Source organism: Pan paniscus, chromosome 4 (assembly GCF_029289425.2).
Source record: "Pan paniscus chromosome 4, NHGRI_mPanPan1-v2.0_pri, whole genome shotgun sequence".
NCBI lineage: Eukaryota > Metazoa > Chordata > Mammalia > Primates > Hominidae > Pan > Pan paniscus.
The window spans coordinates 154,496,389-154,519,951 of NC_073253.2; the positions used below are offsets into that span (position 1 = coordinate 154,496,389).

The 23,563-nt window shown below is 43.5% G+C and overlaps 1 protein-coding gene and 1 non-coding gene across 2 annotated transcripts; one reads left to right on the forward strand and one right to left on the reverse strand.

Moving 5' to 3' along the window:
* Window positions 1-4,562: 4,562 nt before the first annotated feature.
* Window positions 4,563-20,609, reverse strand: IL12B (interleukin 12B). Its single transcript, XM_003819001.5, has 8 exons — window positions 20,302-20,609; window positions 16,579-16,666; window positions 12,959-13,234; window positions 12,296-12,413; window positions 10,196-10,410; window positions 8,624-8,781; window positions 6,572-6,703; window positions 4,563-5,987 (listed from the first exon to the last, which is right to left on the reverse strand). Exons 2-7 carry the CDS (start codon window positions 16,664-16,666, stop codon window positions 6,572-6,574), a joined length of 987 nt encoding a protein of 328 aa, XP_003819049.1. The 5' UTR covers window positions 20,302-20,609; the 3' UTR covers window positions 4,563-5,987.
* On the forward strand, window positions 7,930-8,055 carry LOC112439978 (U4atac minor spliceosomal RNA). Its single transcript, XR_003028194.1, has one exon. It is a non-coding gene; the product is annotated as a U4atac minor spliceosomal RNA (small nuclear RNA).
* Window positions 20,610-23,563: the final 2,954 nt, after the last annotated feature.

A 23,563-nucleotide genomic window follows, 5' to 3' on the forward strand; every position in this document is an offset into this window, starting at 1 on the left:
ATTGTGCCACTGTACTCCAGCCTGGGCGATGGAGCACTGGGTCCTGTGAGCCTTGACTCATTTAACCCCCACAGCACCCAGTAGATGGTGGCACTTTTAGCATACTTGTTTTAGAGGTGAGGACACACACACAAAGAGATAAGGAATTGCCTAAGAGCACAGAGCCGGTAAGTGGTGAGCCCAGGTGTGAGCCTTGCTTCAGGATCAAGTGCGCACCCCTGTGCTCTGGACTCCTTCCAGGTGTTGTTTCTCTTGCTGGCATTTTAGCTTCATTACACCTATCTGTATGTTGGTCGTGGGAAGGAGGAAGCTCACCGAACACTGTGGCTTACCCAAGATTTGTCCCTCGACTTTCCCTCTTCACCAAACCCCAGAGTCACTGGCGGAATATTCAGTTCCTTGGAATCCCACATGCCCGGGTTAGCTCCTTTTGCAAGCAGCCTGATGGATAGAAGTGAAGGGATGGTGCTCCTTATGAAAGGAGACGGGGGAGCTCAGTGAGCAGCGGCAGGGCCCTGCAGCCCGTCACACGCTAGCATCCACCGGGTTGAGTGGCTGCGCACGACCGCGGCGGGCGGGCGGGCGCGCTGCCGGAACGCTCTGGGCCTCCTGCGGAACCCAGGCCTGCGTGAAGGTAAATGCGAATCAGCTCCGCCCAGCGCTTCCCGCAGAAGGAGGGTTTTCTGTATGCGCGCCTGGTTTCCTCCGCCTTCAGCCAGAATGCTGGCTTTATTTTTGCGGTTTATGAGCTTGAGAGAGGGAATTCATTTCCTTGGTATAATATGACCCTCTGGGGAAAGTCTTGTCCGGATATATTTTGCTCCCAAACGCCGCCCTAGAAGAAGGGCTACACTGAAATGAAACGGAGATGATTAAAGTCTGATTTATAGGTAAGGTGAATTGGTAGGATTATGCCAAATTCATTACATCCAGAGAAGGTGAAAGGGAATGAAAGGGCTCCTCCCGGGAGATGGAAACCTTTGTAAAAATAAATATTTATGGTGCACATACCTTTAACTCAGCCAGTAGCCAGGTTATATTTTATTATATTCACCACCATTTCCCTTTTCTGTTTCTCACCAGGCTGTACAAGCCCTGAAAGCAAGAACGGGGTTCACGGCATCTTGTTACCCCCATGTGGGGAAGTTTTGGCGATTTTATTTACAAGAAAGGGATTTTACACCGGAGAGGCTTTTAAATATGCTAACAGACTGGACCAGCTTTCTCATCCCCACTGGCTGATTAATGATTCCTCCATGCCAACCCGGTTCTCAGAGACACCAAGGCCAGGTAAAAACCACCCCTTCATCCCCTAAACCTTGCAAGAAGCACAGGGTCCAGAATTATTCTTCTTTCAGGTTCTAAATAGCACAATAAAACTAATAACAATAAGCTTTTAGTTATTGGATCAGGTACATTTTACTTTACAATAAGCTTTTACTTATTGGATCAGGTACATTTTAAAGCAATTTTTGAACATTATTTCATTTGATCCTCACAACCACACTATGAGGTAGGTACTATCATTCCATTTGAAGGATGAGAAAACTGAGGCTCGAAGATGTTAAATAACTTGTTCAAGATCACAGCTAGTCAGTGGACATAGCTGCCATTCACTGAGTGCTTCCTGTGAGCCAGGCACGGTGATCATCACATTAAACCAATTATTTGTTTCATGCAATAGTGCCCTTGGTCCTTAGGAAGTGGCCTCCAGTGCTTAGAATTCCAAGCATTTGGTGGTCCTCTGGAGATGAGAAACCATGGGAAGGCAGGGGCTTACTCACCCCTGTATCCAAAAAGTTGAGGATGGTGCCAAGGACAGAGACGGTACCAGGGACTCCAAAAATACTGAATGAAAGGACAGTAGAGGTGCTTTCCTGTGGGATCCCCCAATCTCTCCCCACCTTCAGGTGAGTCCTGCTGATGCTCAGGCTGCCCTTGGAACAGGGGCCTTGGCCACAGTTTCCTTATCTGTAATAATGGGATGAGAATTCCTCCTGCACAGGGTTGTTAGGGACCTCGTGAGGCAGCTTCTATGGCTGCCTTTGGTGCTTAGTTTTCTCACTTTCTTCTTGAACATGGGAGTGGGGAGACGGACTCCTAAGGGTATGACACTTGAAGATTTCAGAAGGGGGCCTGCAGGTTTATGTCCTCACTTGTTTTACACCTCACAGAGGTCAGCGAAGCAGGGTATCACCAAAGCCCCACCTGATGTCTCTGGAAATCGAGTACTCTGTGTCTTCACCAGGCCCATGCCAGCTGTGAGGGGCAGAACCAGGTTTTCTGACACCAAACCCCAGGTTTCTTCCTGTGCTGGCATGGGTCCTTTTTCTGACTTGGCCAGCAGCCTCTCATAGATGGGGGTCTGATTAAATAGTTCTGGTGATGGGTGGAGTGATGGTTGCACAACAATATGAATGTATTTAATGCCACTGAACTGTACACCTGAAAACGGTTAAAATGCTACATTTTATGTTATGAATATTTTACCGCAATAAAAAAAGAAACAAATATGGATCTGTCTCTCTCACATGTCAAGAAATCTGGGGTAGGTAGATACAGTGGGTGGTTCAGCTGCTCCATGATGCCATGAGGGTCTGGAGTCTGGCTTTTTTCTTTTCTTTTCTTTTTCTTTCTTTCTTTTTTTTTTTTTTTTTTTTTTTGAGACAAAGTCTCACTCTGTTGCCCAGGCTGGAGTGCAATTGTGTGATCTCTGCTTACTGCAACCTCTGCCTCCTGGGTTCAAGCGATTCTCCTGCCTCAGCCTCCCAAGTAGCTGGGATTATAGGAGTGTACCACCATGCCCAGCTAATTTTTGTACTTTTTTGGTAGAGACGGGGTTTCACCATGTTGACCAGGCTGGTCTTGAACTCCTGACCTCAGGTGATCTGCCCACCTCAGCCTCCCAAAGTGCTGGGATTACAGGCATGAACCACAGCGCCTAGCCTGAAGTCTCTAGCTTGAGTTTTTGCATGATGGCTTTCATGCTGGGCACAAGGTGTCCTCTGAAGCTTCTAGAGATTTTTTTCTGCTCAAGAGAGGAGGATGGAAGGAAAGGGTGATGCTAGCCATGGCTCTGTCTTTCATCAGAAAAGCCAAAGCTTCTCAGCAACCCTCCCAGCAGAATTTTCTTATATCTCATTGGCCAGAACTCAGTGTTTTGGCTTTGCTGGGCAACAAAGGTGGCTGAAAAAGTGGTCGCTAAACTTACCAACATTTAGAGCTGAAGAGGGCATCGGGGAGAAAACAGTTGGGAATGAGTATTGATTGGAAAACCAGCAGGCTGTTTCCAACACCCTGCTCAAGGTCACAAGTCTGTTACGTAACCATAGTTGGGACTGGAGTCTGCTCCTCTGATTCCCAGTCCTAAGATCTTTGGCTTAGACATTTAGTACATTTTGTAGTGGCTAGATTTACAATAAAAAGGACAGTCCTGGAGACTATCGTTAAAGAAGAAAAACTCTGCATTGCATGCACTGAAATTAATCGAATGCTAAGAGGTCATGTCGCAAAAGCACTGGGCATGGTGGGAGCCAGAACATCTCACCTCTGCCCCAGGCTGGCCAGAAATTTGGGGAAAGGTCCCAGTTCTCAGTGCTTATAAAATGTGATTAGTTATTTATTTTTTAAAAATCTGGTTAGTGTTGTTCATTAAATGTCCGTTAAGTACTTTGGTAACTGCAGATGAAAGACCCTGTAGGGGGACAAACACTTGTTATTAACAACCATATGCTGTCAAGTGTGGGCTTATAACATGGGACCATATGCTCCAAAGGTTGGCATAGAATGATAGAAGCCACCCACCATTCCTCCAGGCCAGGAGCAGAGTGGCATAGGGCTCCAGGGGACACTGAAAATCAGAAATGTAAACAAACACCCCTATTATAATTACCCTGCCATTGCAAGGAAGCCTGAATGTGCACACTTGGATTTTTGGGATAGCAGGAAATTGGACTGCATTCCCTCTGATCCCACCATCTCCTCCTTCCATGGGAAGCACCAAGGGGAATTTGCAGGCCCTGCCCATTCTTTAGCCCAAAGTTGGCACCCTCTCTTCTCTGATGAGTCTTCCTGGATGGTGCTGGGTTACACAGATCCTTCTTTTTCATTATCACCCCAGGATACCATATATCCTGAACATTTTAGCATGTAATGATAGTGAAGTTAACTTTTCATCCTGTCTTATAAGCAGTGTTAGGAGTGGGCACTGTTTGGGAGACACAATGCAAGGCTTTTTGAAACTTCCCAACCCTGAGGGCTAGCACATGTCTATATATATGGCAAACTCTCAATAAATACTAGAGCTGGACCTAAGAGCTGAGATGTCCATGGCTGTACCAGGTTAGTTTTATTTCATGATTCTTGGGATACCAGTAGAGTCGATTCCAGGATAGAGGGTGGAATAAGTGAGAGCTTCCACCCCTAAAAGAGGCATAATGCAGTTCAGTGCCCTTGCAAAGGATCCTTCCTTGTCAGATTACAGGGACATCCCCTGAGCTCAGGAAGACACTGACTTTGGAAATACTATAAGGGGAAAGAGCAACTCTGCAAAATTTGGAATGGGATCACTTCAAGAAAGGGCAATTCTTAAATGATAGGGGAAAAAATGCACCCCTGGTAGACTTGCAAGCAGAGTACTCAAATCAGCTGAGAATGCCCAAAATATGATTACAAAGAAGAGTTTTTATTAGTTCAGCCTCAGAATGCAAAAATAAATAAATAAATAAACAAACAGGAAACAAATGTAATCACTTTACAGAGAGCACATACATTACTTAAAAGTAGCACCTTCATGGAGCCATACTTTCTGGTCATAATTGTGTATCAGGTTCATTCATGCTAATGAGAAAGGGATTCCAGATGTTCTTTGCATCTGTCTGCTTCTCACATGGCTGTTAAGAAGCCACCTGCCATTCTGACAATTTCATGTCCTTAGCCATAACTACTTGTCCTCTCTTTTGAATCTTAAGATCTTTTTGCCTTCCAGACACTTATGGTGTTTCTGTGTCATCCTCCTGTGTCTTTTAGAGAGGTGGGGGTGAGGACTGCCATGGAAGCTAAAGCTGAATTTTAATTTCAATCATTTTTTTTTTTTTGAGACAGGGTCTCATTCTGTCCCCTAGGCTGGTATGCAGTGGCACAATCACAGCTCACCATAGCCTTGACCTCCTGGGCTCAAGAGCTCCCCCTGCCTCATCCTCCTGAACAGCTGGGACCACAAGCATGAGCCACCATGCCTGGCTAATTTTAAATTTTTTTTGTAGAGACGGGGTCTTGTTATGTTTCCCAGGCTCGTCAATCATTTTTTTCTAGCCCTTTTAAAATTCAGGCATCCAAAGATTAAACTTGCTTAGAAGTGTAAGTGGCCCTAAATTGCTTTATCAACACCATCTCCAGGAAGTCTTCACAGACATGGGAACTAGCATCTTGTTCTCCTGGATCTTCTCAACAGGTTTGCATTGTCAGGTTTCCATGTAAGTATCTCTTGCGTTCCCATCCATCACAAGTGTATGATGGCACTGGTATCAGAACACTGCATTCTTCCTGATTGTCATAAAACTGATGTACTTGCAGCCTTGCTTGAAAAGTTGTCAGTATAAATAAAATTAAATTCACATTTTGCATAATAGGGACTGATCCTGATGGACCGGGTCATGAGAGTATGAAACATTCAATACATCCTGGCAGACAAACCTTAAATAACAGTAATATACTAATAAATACATAAATTACTTAAATATTTAAATAGCATGAAGGCCCATGGCAACTTGAGAGCTGGAAAATCTATACATAAATTAGCTGATTGTTTCAATGAGCATTTAGCATCTAACTATACAAATACAGCAAAGATATCATTGTGATCCTAAAAAAAACATTTTAAAGCAAATCAGATAGAAATTATCTTTTTGGGTCTATTCCGTTGTGTCTTTAAACATTTTGCTTAATATCTTCCACTTTTCCTCCAAATTTTCATCCTGGATCAAAACCTGGAAGAGAATGCCAAAAGTTGATGTGGGGTGACATTGTAACAGCAATGTCTCTTCTTATTTCTCACAACATATGATCCTGGGCAACTGGGTTTCGGGGATTTCATGCCAGAAGGCCCAGGCCTTCCTTATGTGGCCTGGAATTTGGCTGGTACCATGCTTGCCAGAGGCTTTCTTGAGAGTTTTCTTAAAATAATATCTGATTGTGTTACTTCCTTGCTGAAAACCCTTCAGTGGGTTTCAGGGCCCGGGGCCCCCAGAACAAGGTTCTGAGTCCTGCAAGCTTGCAAGTCCTCCATCCTCTGCCTCCTGGCTATCTCTCTCTTTTCTTTGCCTTTCTCTTTAAGAGGCCAGAATCCCAGTCTGTTTTCTTTCCTGCAATATCCCTGTGGCCAGCACAGTGTCCTACATAACAAAGGCACCAAATAAATATCTGTTAGTGAATAAATGTATGTTTCTGATTCTGGCAACTGGGTGCTGGCCACTCCATCCCCCTTTCCTCTCCAACACAGCCCCCAATCATATCCCTGCATCCAGGTGCACTGAGAGTGCAGGCCTGGGCTGGCCTTTGAGGGCCTGCTCACCTAACTGCAGGGCACAGATGCCCATTCGCTCCAAGATGAGCTATAGTAGCGGTCCTGGGCCCGCACGCTAATGCTGGCATTTTTGCGGCAGATGACTGTGGCTGAGGTCTTGTCCGTGAAGACTCTATCTTTCTGCAAAAGAGAAGGAAAGCTGTGAAGACCCCTTGGCAACATAGTCACAGGGTAAGCTGAGCCTATTTCTGCAATGCATACTCTCCCAAAACAAGCCCATCTTGGTCTTAGGGCACTGTGCTTGCAATTCACAGGAGGGTGCATAGAACTTGCACCACCTACTGGCAGACACTCCACATGTAGGTGCAGCTTTTCTACTTTGTAAGCCCTTGAGGGAGAAATCGTTTGGCCCAGCTTTCATCTTTCTAGCACAATTGCCTTGCCTCAAGACCCCATGGCCACTCACCCAGTCCTGAGCTGATGGTGAGAGAGAGACAGATTTGCTCTAGTCATCCCTGAGATACTGAGAAATACCATATCCTGATCATTTCATCAGAAAACTTGCCTTCAAATTCTGGCACTGCTACTTAATAGCTGTGTAACTTCAGGAAAATGTCTTAGGTTCTCTGTGTCTGTTTCCTCACTTATAAATAGGGATAACAATAATGCCTACTTCATAGAATTATAGTTCAAGGTAAAAATCACGTCAAACTCTTAGCAAGTCTTTAGCACATAGGAAGCACTCAATATCACCTATTAATCATACAGATCTTAAATAGGGAAAGTACTTGCCAAGATGTAAAATAATATTTAGGTAAATATCTATTCCAGGATAGCCTCCCTACCTAATTATTTTCCCAGAGAGTAACTAGCTCACTGAATTTCTACCACATCCTAAATGCTATGCTGAATTAGGGCTTTGTCCAGTGATTTTAAAAGTGGGGTGAAAGGAGTCTGGGGCTGTACGAAAGGGGCCTCTGGAACCTTGCAACAGGCAAAGGAATTCTGCTGTAAGGCGAGGAAGCTGGGAAGCCAATATCTTAGCCTCTATAAGTGTAGACATTCTGTTTAGTAAAATAATTTTATAATATCTGGAACAGCCAGGAGCTATCCATTTTGGGGGCGATATCTCTTGCCTGTTCTATCATTCATTACATGCACTCAGTTGAAACAACAATTTTAGGCTTCTGGAGCCCAGGTCTCCTCTATCAGGACTAATTCTGAGTGCCAAGATCAATGACCAACATCAGAGGTAGTGGAGTGGTTAGGTGCATGGCCTTTCTGTCTGGCAGATTGAGTTTGTGTCCTGGTTATGTCATTTCCTAGCTGGGTGACCTTGGGAAAGTCACTTAACCTCTCTGAGTCTTCAATCACTTGTGAAATGATGATAATACTACTGGCTACCAACCATCCTTTTCTTGGGGTTGGGCTACTGTCCAATGAGCACGTAGTGAGGGCAGTGCTGCTAACACCTACACAAAATTCCTGCATCAGCTACAGCTTTACTTTACCTTGCCACAGTTTCTGGAAAAAAGGAAAGCCTCTTTTCCACAAAAAAGGGGGTAAAAAAACAAGAATAACATCAGCTACCTTTGTTGCGTTAATTTTGTAGATTAAGTGAAATAAACATGGAAAACCTTTGGCACAGCTCTAGACACATAGAAAAGTGCTAAGAAAAGTAATTATGCATCACATAATAACATTTCAGTCAAAGAAGGATCACATATATGACCAGTGGTCCTATATTGTTATAATATTGTATTTTTGCTATATCTTTTCTGTTTAGATATACAAACCATTGTGTTGTAATTGCCTACAGTATTCAGTACAGGAACATGCTGTACAGGTTTGCAGCCTAGGAGCAATAGGCTATACCATAAAGCCTAGAAGCGTAGTAGGCTATACCATCTAGGTTTGTGTGGGTACACCATATATGTTTGCACAATGATATAGCTGCCTAAAGATGAATTTCTCAGAATGTATCCCTGTTGTTAAGTGATACATGGATGTCGTTGTTATTATCATCATTCATCTTCTCACTTTATGGTGGGCCTCCGTAAAACTGACCAAGGAATATACTGCACCTGAATCACTTCTTACCTTTTCTCTCTTGCTCTTGCCCTGGACCTGAACGCAGAATGTCAGGGAGAAGTAGGAATGTGGAGTACTCCAGGTGTCAGGGTACTCCCAGCTGACCTCCACCTGCCGAGAATTCTTTAATGGCTTCAGCTGCAAGTTCTTGGGTGGGTCAGGTTTGACTGTGGAAGAGGATAAACATGCTTTATTTTCCTAATAAGGCTTTGGAGTTCAGTGGTTTTGGCTTATGATCTCACTTGCACCTTTGATCAGCTGTGAGTCCACTGGATAGTTACTTAACTTCTGTGAGCACCTGGCTGGCAAATGTGAGGCACCTCTGCCGCAGGTGCTCACGCTGGTGCCTCGGGAAGGCAGTCATTATCAATGGCCACATCTCAGATCCACATTTATTGCAGGATCTGAGAGATGCTCAGAATCCTCATCACTGAACTATCAGATGGGACCGCACGGTGAGAAGACCTCTGCTTTAATGGTTATGGGCCATGCATTGAAGGACCACCCTGTCTGTGCTAATCCCTCACTTTGCACTGAACATGGAACTAAGCTGAGCCTCTCCCTGAGGATGAGATGATAGATTTTCTATTTACTGCCCTTTCTTTTGTCTTTTCATAGCTTTTGGTGCGGACATGTCTTGGAGCAGTTATAGTCAATTGTCTCTATGCTCAATTTGCTTGTTTATTCCATAAATACTGAGCGCCCATTATGTTCCAGCCACTGGACTGTGCTTGAAGGATACAGCAGTGAGTTTCACAAAGACTCCTTCCTCAATTAGGTCTTCTAGATAAGAGGAGGGGGAGACATGCTAGGGTGTGTGGTTGGGCTCTGTAGGCCTGGCACTGCTCCACACAAAGATCACGTCTCCTAGCAGGTGCTTCGCAAATATGCTTCCCTCTGCTCTTAACACAACTGACATCTTTCCTTTTGGTGTCAGCTAAATGTCAACTCCTCAGAGAGGCCTTCCTTGGCCACCCTATGTGAACTAGACCCCACCCACCAAGTACAAACCCTCCATAAGTTTTGAAGCAAGTTCTCTGGTTCTATTACACTTTGTCATGCTGCCTGGTCAATGAATAAATAGTAAAGGAAATGACTTATGGTGAAATTCCTATCTGCCAATTAAAAAAAAATAGATGTCCATTTTGGAAGGGTTTATATTCTAAGAAAGAAGTCCCTTTTCAAATGCTAAGGAAAGATTGGTTGGGAATAATTGCCATTAGTAAGGAAGCCCTGGTTCTGAATATTAATATTATGCTTGATTAGGCTCTGGGATTCATCATGGAAACTATCTGGCAGCTGAATCAAAGTGCAGCAAAGAGCAGCTCTAGTGGAGTGGATCTGGATTTGAACTGCTAGCTGTAAGATCTGAGATCTGGGGCAAGTTGCTTAACTTTTCTAAGACTCAATTTCCTCTTCCTTAAAATGCAGATAACAGTATCTACATCGTATTTTGTTTTTGGATGCAGAATAAAAGAGATGATGCTTGTCAACCACCTACCCCACAGTGCATGGGGCATTGTGAACACGTGACAAATAGTATCTTTCCTTATGGAGCACATATAATCATCCAAAACTCACTGATGTCCCTGATGAAGAAGCTGCTGGTGTAGTTTTCATACTTGAGCTTGTGAACAGCATCCACCATGACCTCAATGGGCAGACTCTCCTCAGCAGCTGGGCAGGCACTGTCCTCCTGGCACTCCACTGAGTACTCATACTCCTTGTTGTCCCCTCTGACCCTCTCTGCAGAGAGTGTAGCAGCTCCGCACGTCACCCCTTGGGGGTCAGAAGAGCTGAAGTCAAAGACAGAAATTAGCCTGTGTTACACATTGGGGAGAGAGTTCCTAGTGATTGTAGCCAGTAAGGCAGGTAAGGCCTCAACTGTTGTCTGAGGACACAGTTTCTCCAACTGGGCTGATTTCTACCCAGAGGGTAAGAAACTGCCCTCCCCAGGAGAAAAAGCTTAAATTCAAGAGCACTTACATGTCTCTGGACTAAATGAATATGGAAGTTTTTGTTTGTTTGTTTGTTTTAGACCTAGAATCTCTGATTATTAAACCCCCTTGTTAAAAACTTAAATTCATTTTTTCCCATTTTAATTATAAAATCAATACACAAATCAGTACACACTAATTATAAAAGTAAAGATGATAAAGATCCATATAAAGGAAAGAAGTGTATGTCTCCTTCATCCTTAACTGCTCTCCACAGGTATAAGTACTAATAATAGCTTGTTGTATCCTTCCAGACCTTCCTTTTTCTTTTTCTTTCTCTCTCTCTTTTTTTTTTTTTTTTTAAGAGACAGGGTTTTGCTCTGCCACCCAGGCTGGAGTGAAGTGGTGGAATCAGACCCCACTGTAGCCTCAAACTCCTAGGCTCAAGTGATCCCCTCCCTCTGCCTCCCAAGTAGCTGGGACTACAGGTGTGTGCCACCACACCCACCTCATTTTTTAATTTTTAATATTTTCTGAGATGGGGTCTCACTGTGTTGCCTAGGCTGGTCTTGAACTCCTGGCCTCAAGCAATCATTCTGTCTCAGCCTCCCAAAGAATTAGGATTTCAGGTGTGAGCCACTGTGCCTGGCCAGAACTTTTTCAATGAATATTCAAGATAATTGTATACAGATTTTATATATATATATATACACACACACACACACACACACAGATATATATGTACACACATTATATATATAAAATCCATGTTATATACATCTCCACATAATATATATCCACTATATATATTTTACTTATACATATAGATTTTATTTTTATGAACTAGGATCAAATTGTATACATATGATTATGTAACCATCCTTTTCCCCTCTGAACATATTATGGGGAGCTCTCCATGACAAAACATATGGGTTGGGTTATCCACTTCAATGACTGCACATTAAGCAAGAGTATAGTGTACCATGTTTTATTTAACCATTCCTCTGCTGATTATGTCTTTATGCACTTGGAGAAACATTTCTTTAGGAAGCATTTTCCTTTTAAAGATGAAAAAGTGAGACCCCAATGCTTAATTTACTCAGTGAAATAATGGTAAAGTCAGGATGATCACCTGGGGTTTGCTTAGGTGATGATTAAAGTAAGCCACATGGGGGTTAACACATAGGTCTTGTATTTATGGAAGTTGCTTTCTTACGGAAAGTCCAAGTGCATTGGACCAACAGCGAACTTCAGATTAGTGGTGTCAGCAGAAGTAAAAGGAGCTGAGTTGGCCCTGGGAAAATTTCGGGAGGCCTCATCGAGTTTTGGAGTCTGCTTCAGGGCCCCTAAGATCTATGCCCTGGAGCTCTTGTTTTTATTTTTGACTCAAGGTGCAATTTCAGCAAGTCATTTGTAGCTTTGAATTCTCCTTTTATCCCTTTCTTTGGTGCTATGAGCCTTCAGGAAGCATGGCCAGGCAATTTGGATGAGTGGGTTCAAACACAGCAGAGACTATTCTCAGTTCCCAATAATATCCTGCCCCAACACATATATTTATTCAAGCAATCGGCTAAAATCTCCATGTTCTTTCTTCAATGTAGACAAGGAAGGGCGGTTGAAAAAACATGGGGTTGACTTTGCTTTTCCCATTATCATTAACTGATAGGTCACTGAGAGGTTGCCCTTAATTTCTTAATGAAATAGTTCTAGCAAAATGCTGAGAAACCAGAGCAGTTTCACTCACCCTCTGCTGCTTTTGACACTGAATGTCAAATCAGTACTGATTGTCGTCAGCCACCAGCAGGTGAAACGTCCTGAATAATTCTTGGCCTCGCATCTTAGAAAGGTCTTAGTTTTGGGTTCTGGATTTGAAATAAACAAAAATTCAATATTTAGGAGTTTTTTGCAGAAAGGTTTTGATTGTGATGAATCACAGATCACCAGATGGTACAGGGTAAAGTTCTTCCATGCGTTCCCTCTTGGGTAGCTCCATAAGTATTGGGAGTATCCCAGTGGGGTGTTGATTCTGCAGAGTACACTACACACCTAACATGCCCGGCAGAGGCATTCATTTTTTGAAGGCTATCACCCCAGTGCAGAGTGATACACTATCGGTTAATTTCCATTAGCCATTAAATAATATCACCATTATTTAAAGAAAACATCAGGCTAAGCATTCAGACTGATCATGAAACTCCCTTAATATGAGATTTTGATGGTTGATAACCCAAAGGGTCCAGGAAAGCAAAGGAAAATGGAGGTTAACATCAATTAACATCAATAAGAGACTTGATGTTAATTCATTACACTCACCATGACTTGGCTTTTCAATTTGTTGTTGTTGTTGTTGTTTTTAACTCTTATGAGCGAAAGAGAAAATTGATACTATCCAAGGGTATAGAATTACCTTTCTGGTCCTTTAAAATATCAGTGGACCAAATTCCATCTTCCTTTTTGTGAAGCAGCAGGAGTGAATGGCTTAGAACCTTGCCTCCTTTGTGACAGGTGTACTGGCCAGCATCTCCAAACTCTTTGACTTGGATGGTCAGGGTTTTGCCAGAGCCTAAGACCTCACTGCTCTGGTCCGAGGTCCAGGTGATACCATCTTCTTCAGGGGTGTCACAGGTGAGGACCACCATTTCTCCAGGGGCATCCGGATACCAATCCAATTCTACGACATAAACTGGAATGCACAGGAAGTGGAGAACCAGGCTGTAAGCTCCAGGAACTCTGGGACTGTGTTTTATTAACCCTTTGGGCATCCCTATTGTCTAAACACAACCTGGTTTACCACAGGTATTTGGCAAATGCTTGCTGAGATGATCTCAAGGCATTAGACCCTGCTTGGGCTCAAGGTCATGGAAAAGAGAAACAAAGAGTTTTATAGCTGCCATCGACTCATTGACTGGAAGGCTGCCTTTAATAGTAACCTTTGATTATTTAGCAGATTGGAAACACCTTAATATACCAAAAACTGCAAACAGCACAAGACTCTTTGCCAAAGGTCTGGGGGAGAGAAACTTCCAGCACAATTTCAGTTTCATAGATAATACGGCAGGGCACAATATTCAGCAGAGTAACATAGTGGTTAAAAGCTCAGGGTGTCGAGAACAACGAACCAAGACTGTCATCCTGTCTCCACTAACCAGCTGGGGGATTTGGAACAAGGTATTTCATTATCATGAGCCTCAGTTTCCTCATCTGTAAAATGATAATAATAACAGTATCTGCCATACATTTGACTGAGGATTAAATGAAAAAAAAAAAAAGCACATAAAGTACTTAGCACAGTGTCTGCCACACAGTAAATTCGGTGTTAGTTATTGTTACTTATAGACTGAGGAGTCAGCCAACTGTACAGAGAAACTCTCTTAACAATTTTCCATGGGTATTTAAGGATTTAGTTCCCTCTGTTTTAAATCACCAATGGAGGTTTTCATTCTCTCTGCATTATTATTATTATTATTATTTTTAGCTATCTTACACTCTTATGAAGCAGTCCAGTAGATCTTAGTCTTCCCATTTAATGAAGAAGCGTACTGAGGCCAACGATCTAAGCATGGTCACAGCAAGTCAGAAGTACAAGGGCTATAGCTCAGACCTTTTGTCTCCTGGGCTTTGCAAGGGATGCCTAATGCTAGTGTCTAAACTGGCCTTTGAGGAAAGGCTTAGTATAGTATTTCAGAGTGTGTCATAGCAAAGCTTCATTCATCTTTTTATCCATGCATAAATTATTAATTGATAGAATTGTTTAATGTAGTAGTTCCCAAAGCATGATCGATGAAACACCATCAGCAGCATCACCTTGGAATAGATCAGAAATGCAAATTCTCAGCTGCTGAATCAGAAACCTTGGGATGGATTTAGTCATATGGTTCTTAAGCTCTCCAGATGGTGCTGATGCCTGCTCAAGTTTATGAGTCACAGTGGTTGAGAGCCTGGATTTTGGAGTGGCAGAGGCCTGGATTTAGAAGCAGCTCTAGCCCTTGCTCCAGTCTTGTGGCCTTTGGCAAGACATTCAACTACTCTAAGCCTCAGTGTCATCATCTTTAAAATGAGAAAAATATTAGCCCTTGCTTTAGAAGGTGGATATGTGGATTATATAAGCTCATTCACATAAGAGCTTAACACAGTGCCCTTACATGCTTTATAAATGGTGGTTCTTGTTATTGGCCTCCGGATGTAAAGCATTGTAGAATATAAAGTTTTCACTTTACATCAATTGGATTATAAGGACTGAATGGATAACAAAAATAAGAGGTCAAAAGCATTTGGGGTCCAACTCTGGGGAAATGATTAGCTGTGCTGATGTAAAACCATGCGGCACTTTTGGCTTTTTCTTTTTTTTTTTTTTTGTCCCCCTGACACCTGAACAGCATGGTTACTTTCCTGTCCCAACTGAGGCTCGGAAGCCCTAGAAGATGTTTGCTCAATAGCAGGGAAAACAGCTGCAGGAGGAAAGCTGAAGAGGAGCATCAAGAACCTGGCACTTAGCCTCACTGCATCGTCTGCCCTCCTAAGTCACACCTCGGAGAGTTTCTCACATTGATTTTCTGGAATTTCTGTGGTTTACCAAATCAGAAGTCACTAAGGGGTCAAATATGCCAGGACCAAGGTTCCTGAGCTCGCTAACAATCCCAGGGTTGGAAGGGATCTGCCATATACCCCTGGCTCAGGCCTTTGCCTTTACTTAAGAGAGTGTCTAAATCTCTCAAATTCTCATGGAGAAGGGGTGGCTGGATTCTGTCTTCCTAAAATTCTTGAGAAGAGAGGAGTGGTCCCAGATTTCTTTCAGGTACCCATTTCAAGATGGTACTCTCTAGAATATCAAAAGATTATTTCTGATCATCAGCTGAAATATTTTCATCCTTAATTTATGTCCATTTCCTCTTATTCAGCTCTCCAAAGACCTGGGAAAAAATTACTTCATGTCCTTGTAAAAACGTTTTCACAAATTTAAGTGCACCAGCTTTGAAGCAAGACAGAATTGGGATCAAGTCCCTGTTCCACCCTTACCAGGTATGTGACAATGGGCAAGTTACTTAATCTCTCTGGCCTCAGTTTCCAACATCTGTAAAATGGGATACAGACAGTCTCTACTTCATATGGCTCTTGTGAGAATTAAGTGAGACAGTGCACTCAATAAATGTTAACTATTATTATTATACAATTAAAGATAGTAATCGCCAACATTATGATGTTGGCTTCAGTGATAAAAATCTGAGGGTCTTTCAGGTACAGCCAACGGTCAGAATGCACATTTACTGAGTGTGAGATACTAGAAGGATGGGCAGAACTCCTTATTTTACCATTAACTATTCTATTAGTCTACTAATAATTTTTACTGATCATTGGGATAATAAAAAGTATCTCTTGAATCATGAAAGATATTTTAAACAACCAAAATAGTAATACTAGCTGACATTTACTTTCACTTTACTATCTGTCGAGTTGTATTCTGCATTCATTAACCCACTAAATAACCCATGTGGTAGGCATCCACTTTGTAACATCCAGTTTACAGTTGAGGAAATTCAGGATTAGAGGTGACCCAGCTCAAAGTCACATAACCAGTCATTGACAGACCTAGGACTTGAATCCAAGTCAATGTGAGTCTGAATCCTATGCTTCCTCCAAAGTGCTTGGTCAGAGGTAAGTCATCACAGTGCCAACTGAGGGGGCAGTATCATGTGGTGGAATGAGAAACGAACACAGTTGTTATACTTTGCAAATCCTCTACTTTGGAATTTTAATTGTGTGAAACAGCTGGTTTTTAGTAATATTGGAAAATATCGTATGTCTTTCCCCACCATAGTGTACCAATGTCATCCAATGTGAAAACCAAACAATATCGATACCATCAAAGTAGAAAAGAGAGATATGGCATTGCATTTTCCCAGAGTGATGGCTTTCTCTAGAGGACCCAGTGCATGGTTGCCCATTTCAGTTTGATTTCCCACCAGTGGCTGCCCAAGAGTCCTGGCTTAGAAGTGGGGCCTCCACAGAGAATAATGAGAGGCTGGTTACCATCTTTCTTCAGTTCCCATATGGCCACGAGGGGAGATGCCAGAAAAACCAGGGAAAACCAAGAGATGACCAACTGCTGGTGACACATCTATAAGAAGGGAGAGAAGCAGGGGGAAGAGAAGGAGGAAAAGAGAAGGAAGAGGAAGGAAAAAGAGAAGAAAGAATGTCAATAATTCTTGTTACCTTTGTGAACCATCTACACATTCTAGCTACTTTTTTTTTTAAATAAAATCTTGATTCTCCCCTTTCTTCTCCATACTGTCAAGCAAATACTAAGTAAATTACAGGAGTTCTATGGCAGTCTGTGGGGAAGAACATCTCCAAATAGAGAACCATAGGGTATTTGGGGCTCTGGAGCTGAAAGAGACCGAAGGCAAGCCGTCTGATACAATCCTCTTATTTTTAAGATGAGAAACTTAAAGCTTAGAGAAGGAATGTGACTTTCTGGATCAACATCTAGCAGTTGTTTATTTAGTGCTTACTACATAATGAGCACTGGGCTAGAAGCAGTTGAGAGAGAAAAAAAGGGCTTACCTGGATCCTGCTTCCTAGGAGCAAATACTTTTACTCAATAAATATTTATTAAGTCAGTGTGTTAAATGCCTCCCCGCCAGCTGGGGAGATGAGCCATACATCTGTATCACTGCAACACAAAGCAGTGTGTGCTGGAGCACCCAGAACTGAAGGACTTGGGTTAGGGACAGGAACGGTAATACAGAGGCGAACTTTCAAGTTCTGGCAATGACCTGGTCACCAGCCCTTGCTGTAGGGGTTTAGCTTCTCTTGTTTTCCAAGTTCAAAGACTACTCTCTCCCATATAGAGAACCTAGTGGTTCTAAAATTTGAGTGACTGTCAGGAAAACCTGGAAGCACTGCTACAACAGACGGCTGAGTCCCACCCCCAGAGTGTCTGATTCAGCAGGCATGAGGGCCTGAGAATATGCATTTCTAGAAAGTTTCCAGGGGAAGCAGATGCTGCTGATGCTGAGACCACACCTTGAGAACCACTGGTTTAACCCATGTTCAGGGTCCAGAACCCCTGAAAATCAAGTGTTCATTGGGAAAAGACCACAACATATTGATATATCCACCATGAAATAGTAAAATGCATAATTTTATGTTAAATAAGCCACCATCTGATATAGAAACCAGTCTAGGTTAGTATCCAGGGTTTATGAAAATCTTCCGATTGCAAAAATTACATGCCACTTATGAATGAGGTAGAGATGATTATTGAAACATTCTGAAACAACTCCATTCACCTTGCAGAGCACCCATGGTCTGGAGGAAAGTGGTTCTGAAACCACTGTTTTAAACTATATGAAGGGCAATGCTCAACTGTTTCAGTCAAATACCTTAAAAATGAGCATTCCTGGGTTGGGTGACGGAATATTGACAAATTACAGCTTTGTCAGAACTGCTACTAACTCTAGGCGGACCTTGCTATGTGCTTTATTCCCTTATAAAGTTTGTAAGTGGCAGAGACAGGCCTAGAAGTCAAGCCTTCTTGGACACTGCTCAGTGCTGTCACCACAGCATGGAGTTTTAGGGGCATGGCTATCACTTCAGTCTAGGTTATGACTGTAGCAAAGTACTAGCTGGCACAGGGCACCGGTTACTACATTCACAGGCTTGAAGTTAAACAGACACAGGCTTGAATTTTGGTCCCACCGCTCATTTGCTGTTGAGCAGTGGGAGCAACTTGTTGGCCAAGTTACTCGCTGAGCCTCAGTCTCTTTGTCTATAAAATGGACCTAATACTTATCTCAAAGACTTGTTGGGAAAGGCAATGAGATAACATATTATAGAAGGCAACCAATAACATATTAACTTGAACCTAGAGGAAGAGGTAAGGGAACAATTCGGTATCTGTGTTTTATATATCATGGATAGTCTAGGCAGTAGGGAAATGCGCACAGAGGTACTGCAATTACATGTGCCTGTAAAACCCAGAGGCTGGCACACTGGAAGGGAAATAGTGGAGATTCCTGGCATCTCCTGGCCACTTACGCTGAGGTATTCCCACTAGCTGTGTGCCCAGCACTTCCTCTGCATGCCTCAGATGCATTTGACAATCTCAGGTGAACTGCACTTCAGGGTCAAGGGAACCCTGGCCATGGTTCTAAGAAACAACTCCCATTTTAGTATCACCTACATTTGAAACCACAGAGCACTGTCCAGGAGAGGTGATGGTGGTGGGTCTCCTCCTTTGGCTCTCTGGCCCATCAGCTGATACTAGGGAGCGCTATCCCTCAGCCCACATTTCTCAGCATGGTAAGTCTGAGAGTCTTGATGATTAAAATACATTTTTGTGTGTGCAATTTCATAGGTTTTCTAAACTCTTGAAACCCTTGCATGAAGGACAAAGGGACCCCACGTTACACACTCCTACTTCCTGGGGTATGCTAAGGGCTTCCCAACACTGGTGCCAACATCAGCATGCCAATGACGCTTGGGTGGGCATCTCTTTTTTAAGTTTTGTTTGTTACCTTTAATTAGAAAAGGGAGTTATTATTAAAGAATAAAAAGATATAGTCACAGATGGCATGGGTGGCACATGCAAAGATCCCTAGTTTGAGGGCCAGGCAGACTTCTAGAACTGTGTGACTCTGGGTGAGTCACTTGGCCCCTTTAAGCCCCACACTCCTGATCGATAAAATGGGCATGCTACTGTGGTAAGGAGTTAGTGACATAATTCACGTGAAGTGTCATGGTGCCTAGATGAAGTCAGGACCCACTATTTGCTCCCCTCCTTCCACAGCATTTACTACAATGGCAACAATACAGTCTCTTCTTTACTGTTTGTCTTCTCTGCCACACTGAGTGAACTCTCTTATGCCATGGATCATGTCTATCTTGTTTTGCACTTTACCCCCAGAGTCCAGCACAGAGGGATTCCATGACTTATTAGTAGCATGAAGGAATGTACGGAAATCATACAATTTCAGATTCCAGTAAACTAAACTCTAAGAGGTTACCCACATTCCATCTAGTATCTTGCAATTCCTTGTTTGAAAAAGTGGGTCATCACCTGGGGTTTAGTAATCCCTTTGTTAAAATGACATTGTTGTTGCACACAATTTTACCTGGGCAAGTAAAAAAACCTTTTTTCCCCCCTTCTCACAGATTTAAAAACTCTTTAGGAAGCAATAATAGCTTTTCATTTTTTAACTGGGGCCAAAGTTAGTTAATCCACAAGAATGGGGATCCCAGCTATCATTTTGGTTGATATCACAACTGACGACCAAGACCATCACAAATATGGGAGCAAGTCTGATTTGTAACATTATTATAATTATGAATTCAATTACTTTAAGGAATGCACGAAAGGCTTTTTAAAAATTTCAATAGTAAGGCAGGCACCACTCACTTTAGCTCTATACAATCCTTTAACTGATCGGCATTAACATTTAGGAATATACTTTTATACATCAATACACACCACTTCAAAATAAGATAAAACAAACATTTCCATAAACTATGCATACACACAGATCTTGCTATACAGTTATTATTAGGTGGCTTTTAAAATGGACACTGTACATCAGTCCCTAAAGTATAAGTTTTCACTAATGTTCCAGCAGATGACTCACCAGGGATGCTTCCAGGAATCCACCAACTCCCTCCTGCCAGCTGCTGGGGTAGCACACTAACGGTTTCTACACCTGGACAGCTGCAGGCCCACAGGGAGGGGAGGGAGGTAGGGGCTTGGGAAGTGCTTACCTTGCTCTGGGCAGGATGGAGAGTCCAATGGCCCTGAAACAGATGTTGTTTCTTCTGCTGCTGTTGCTGGTACTGGAACTTATATACTCTACTCCTTTCTGATGGAAACTTAAACTAGAAACTGACTTGTTGCAACATTGAAAACAACTCTCAAAACCTTCTGGGGGAATTTCAAGAAGTTCCTTTTTTGTTTGTCTCTCTCTGTGTGTGTATCAATAACGAGGAGGGAACATAGACATCAAAATCCCAGGTAATGAACTAAGAGGAAATGACTTTTGGGTGGGGAAAAAGGAAGGAGATGGAGATGCTAATTTCTCTGGGTTTACATCATGGCCAAGGTGCTTGGAGACAGCACTAGGCAGATTCCCTGGGTTCCACAGATCGAGGAAGAAGGAAGGCCAAGGGGCGGTCAGACGGGAGGCTGAGTTCATGTCGGGATGGAACAACTGTATGCCCAAGGGCTTAAAAACAAAATCCTGGTTCTTCCCAAGTCAGAGAGGATGAGATGAAGGGCAAAGGGTTTAGTACATCTGGGGCGCCTTCCTCCACATTAGTCCTTTAATTTCAGAAACATACTATTTACCACCCATCTTGGCTCCATGCACCTCTCCCCACATTCCCCGAGTGGGAACACACGCGTGCACACACACACCCATGCACATTTCATACACAGACCTGGGGAGATGATAAAACTGCGTGTACCACTAATAAGACTCAAATATGTGCACATCCTGTGCTCATAGGTATTCGCTCATAGGGGCGGATGGGAGCAGAAAGTGAAATACCCTCAGGGAGGCATACAGACAACCACACTCAAGGCACCCCTCCTTGGGCACCCAGACTACATCCTCATTTCATTTGCACACAAATCTATGGCCCTAGGGGCTCCGTGCAGATGCACAGGAATAGCGGAATAAAGATATCTCTCGTGGTGGAATTTCAAGTTGCTAAGAGGTATGCAAATGTGTACACCGGTGTGGACCCCCCCCATCCCCCGCCCAGTCTGCACGTGAACAGGAACACGTACCCTGCACGTATTACCAGGTACACGCAGACAGATGCGGGCCATCCCCAGAGCCGCCGACAGAGGTCGCTGCGAGACGGTACCCGCTCCCCACAGTCCACCCGCGCCTCGGAGTCCCCCCGCGCCCCGGAGTCCACCCGCGCCCCGGAGTCCACCCGCGCAGGTCCACTTCTCCATCCCTGCTCTCGACCTCCGCCCCTGCGGCGGGGGAAGTTCCTGGGGCGGTGGCTGGGACCAGGCCGGGTTTTAGGCGGGCGCAGATTTCCGGGCTAACTTTCCTCGCCGTCTCAGCGCGGGAAGGGGGAAATGGGAAACCCGGGCCAGAGCAGCGGAGCTTCCCAGCCGCACACTTCCTCCCTCCAGCCGTTTGTCTCGGCAGGGGAGGGCCCAGGCAGCCAAGCCGGCAGGCCCACTGGTTATCCGACCTTGTGCTCTGGCCGTGGGTGGAGACCTTACATCCAGCTCAGAGCGCCTCCTCCCATCCCCTGTGTCCTCTAGGCCTCCCCAGACTTTGCCTTTTAGCCTTCCAGTGAAACAAGTTCTGTATCCAAGATATACAATTAAGTGGACAAAGCAGATTGCAGGTATGTTTTTTCGTATGATACCATTTGTGGGGTGTGTGTGCGTATGTGTGTAAGTGCACCTGCACTTTTCACAACTGGTATCTCTGAGGCATATGTAACAACTGGGGGAGGGGCTTTTTGTAAACATGTATTAATTTCCTCCGATCCATCACTAAAGTGTACTGAACAGAAGTTGACGTGAAGTAGTTTCACTAATTTATTTACAGTGGCTGCACCACCACAGATGAGTCCTTGTGCCCCCCCATAAATAAATACATGCATAAAATAAGACAAGTAAGGTTCAAAATGACACAAATATTTTATTCATGTGTTCATAAAAGCACCTTGAAAATTAAAAAAAAAAAAACTGTAACGTAAAGTCTCAGTAAAAATCCAGCGCCAGTTATGCAAAAGAAGCTTCGAAGTATGCCCTCATCCTCCCTTTTCCGCTCAGATTGCAGCCCGAGGGCTAGTCCTATATGAAAAGGCCCCCAGTGTTCACCTCCACCAGGGACAAGTAATAGGGTTTTAAGAGCATGGGCTCTGGAGTTAGAGAGCTGGATACCCGCACCTGCAAGTTACTTACCTTCGTTAAGCCTCAGTTCCTCACATCTGTAAAATCGGGTTAATAATAGTACCTGATCTCAGGACTGGTGTGAAGATTAATGAGATATGATAGGATGCAGTTAAAGCAGCATCCTGGCTAAACGTTTAATGAATGGCTGCTTGCACTTATTTATTTTTTTATCCTGTCGTGTCCCAGAAAGTCTTCGTAGCTCACAAGGGGACATCAAAGATGACAAAGAGGAGTGGAAGAAGACAGAGGGAATCAATGTGAGGAGCCTGGAACAGGGCTCTGAATTGTCTTCCCACAATGAAATCACTTGGCTATTGCTGAGCCAAGAATTTGACTCTGAGCATCTAGGATGAGAAAGAAGAACTGGCACCTACGCCATCTCTGCCCCTCGGGACTGACTATTTTGGTAAGTTCAGTTCACCCATGGAGGAAGTGGTTCTCGTACTTTATCTGCATGTAACAACAAAATTCAGGTTCTTGGGGCTGATGCTCGGAGATTGTGATTCAGATCGGGGATGGGGCTCAGGAACCTGCATTTTAACAATGGAGGTTCTAATGTGGTCATTGGCAGGTTGTTCTAATGTGGGGGCCACAGCCCACTCTCGGAGACAGGCTGTACACGGCCAGCCAGCATTCTGGTAATATCAGCCAAATGCCCATTGACCTGATTTTGGAGAAGAGGTTTATCAACATGTCCCACTTCACAATCCAGACCCTGATCCCAGGCAAAATGAACCGATACCCATAAGCTTTCTATGGCTTACCCTATAGGGGAGGAAGGTCTGCTGACAAACAGAGGGCATGCTGAGCTGCAAGGTTAATGTGACTGATGATTAAGCTGTGACATGGAGGCAACCCCCTAAAAACCAAAAATAACTTAAAGAATTTTTTTGGCCACAAAAACTTATTTTCTCCTAGAAGAATGCTTTGATCATCTAGTACACATTTCAAATAAAGGAGAAGCCATGTGTACTTATAAAAATTAAAATCTTAGAAGATTACATAAGCAATACATGCATGCATGCTATTGTAAAAACTTCAAACAATACAAATATACATAGAATACAATGTTGAAGCCCTGATTCCTGTGGCTTCCAG

What these genes read in the sequence shown, in the direction of transcription:
- IL12B (XM_003819001.5), bottom strand. Translation starts at nt 16,666, where the DNA reads ATGTGTCACCAGCAGTTGGTCATCTCTTGGTTTTCCCTGGTTTTTCTG. An exon ending in ATGGGAACTGAAGAAAGATG is followed by an intron (nt 13,235 to 16,578) that starts GTAACCAGCCTC and finishes TGTGCATTCCAG; the next exon opens with TTTATGTCGTAGAATTGGAT. An exon ending in AGTGTCAAAAGCAGCAGAGG is followed by an intron (nt 10,411 to 12,295) that starts GTGAGTGAAACT and finishes CTTTGACTTCAG; the next exon opens with CTCTTCTGACCCCCAAGGGG.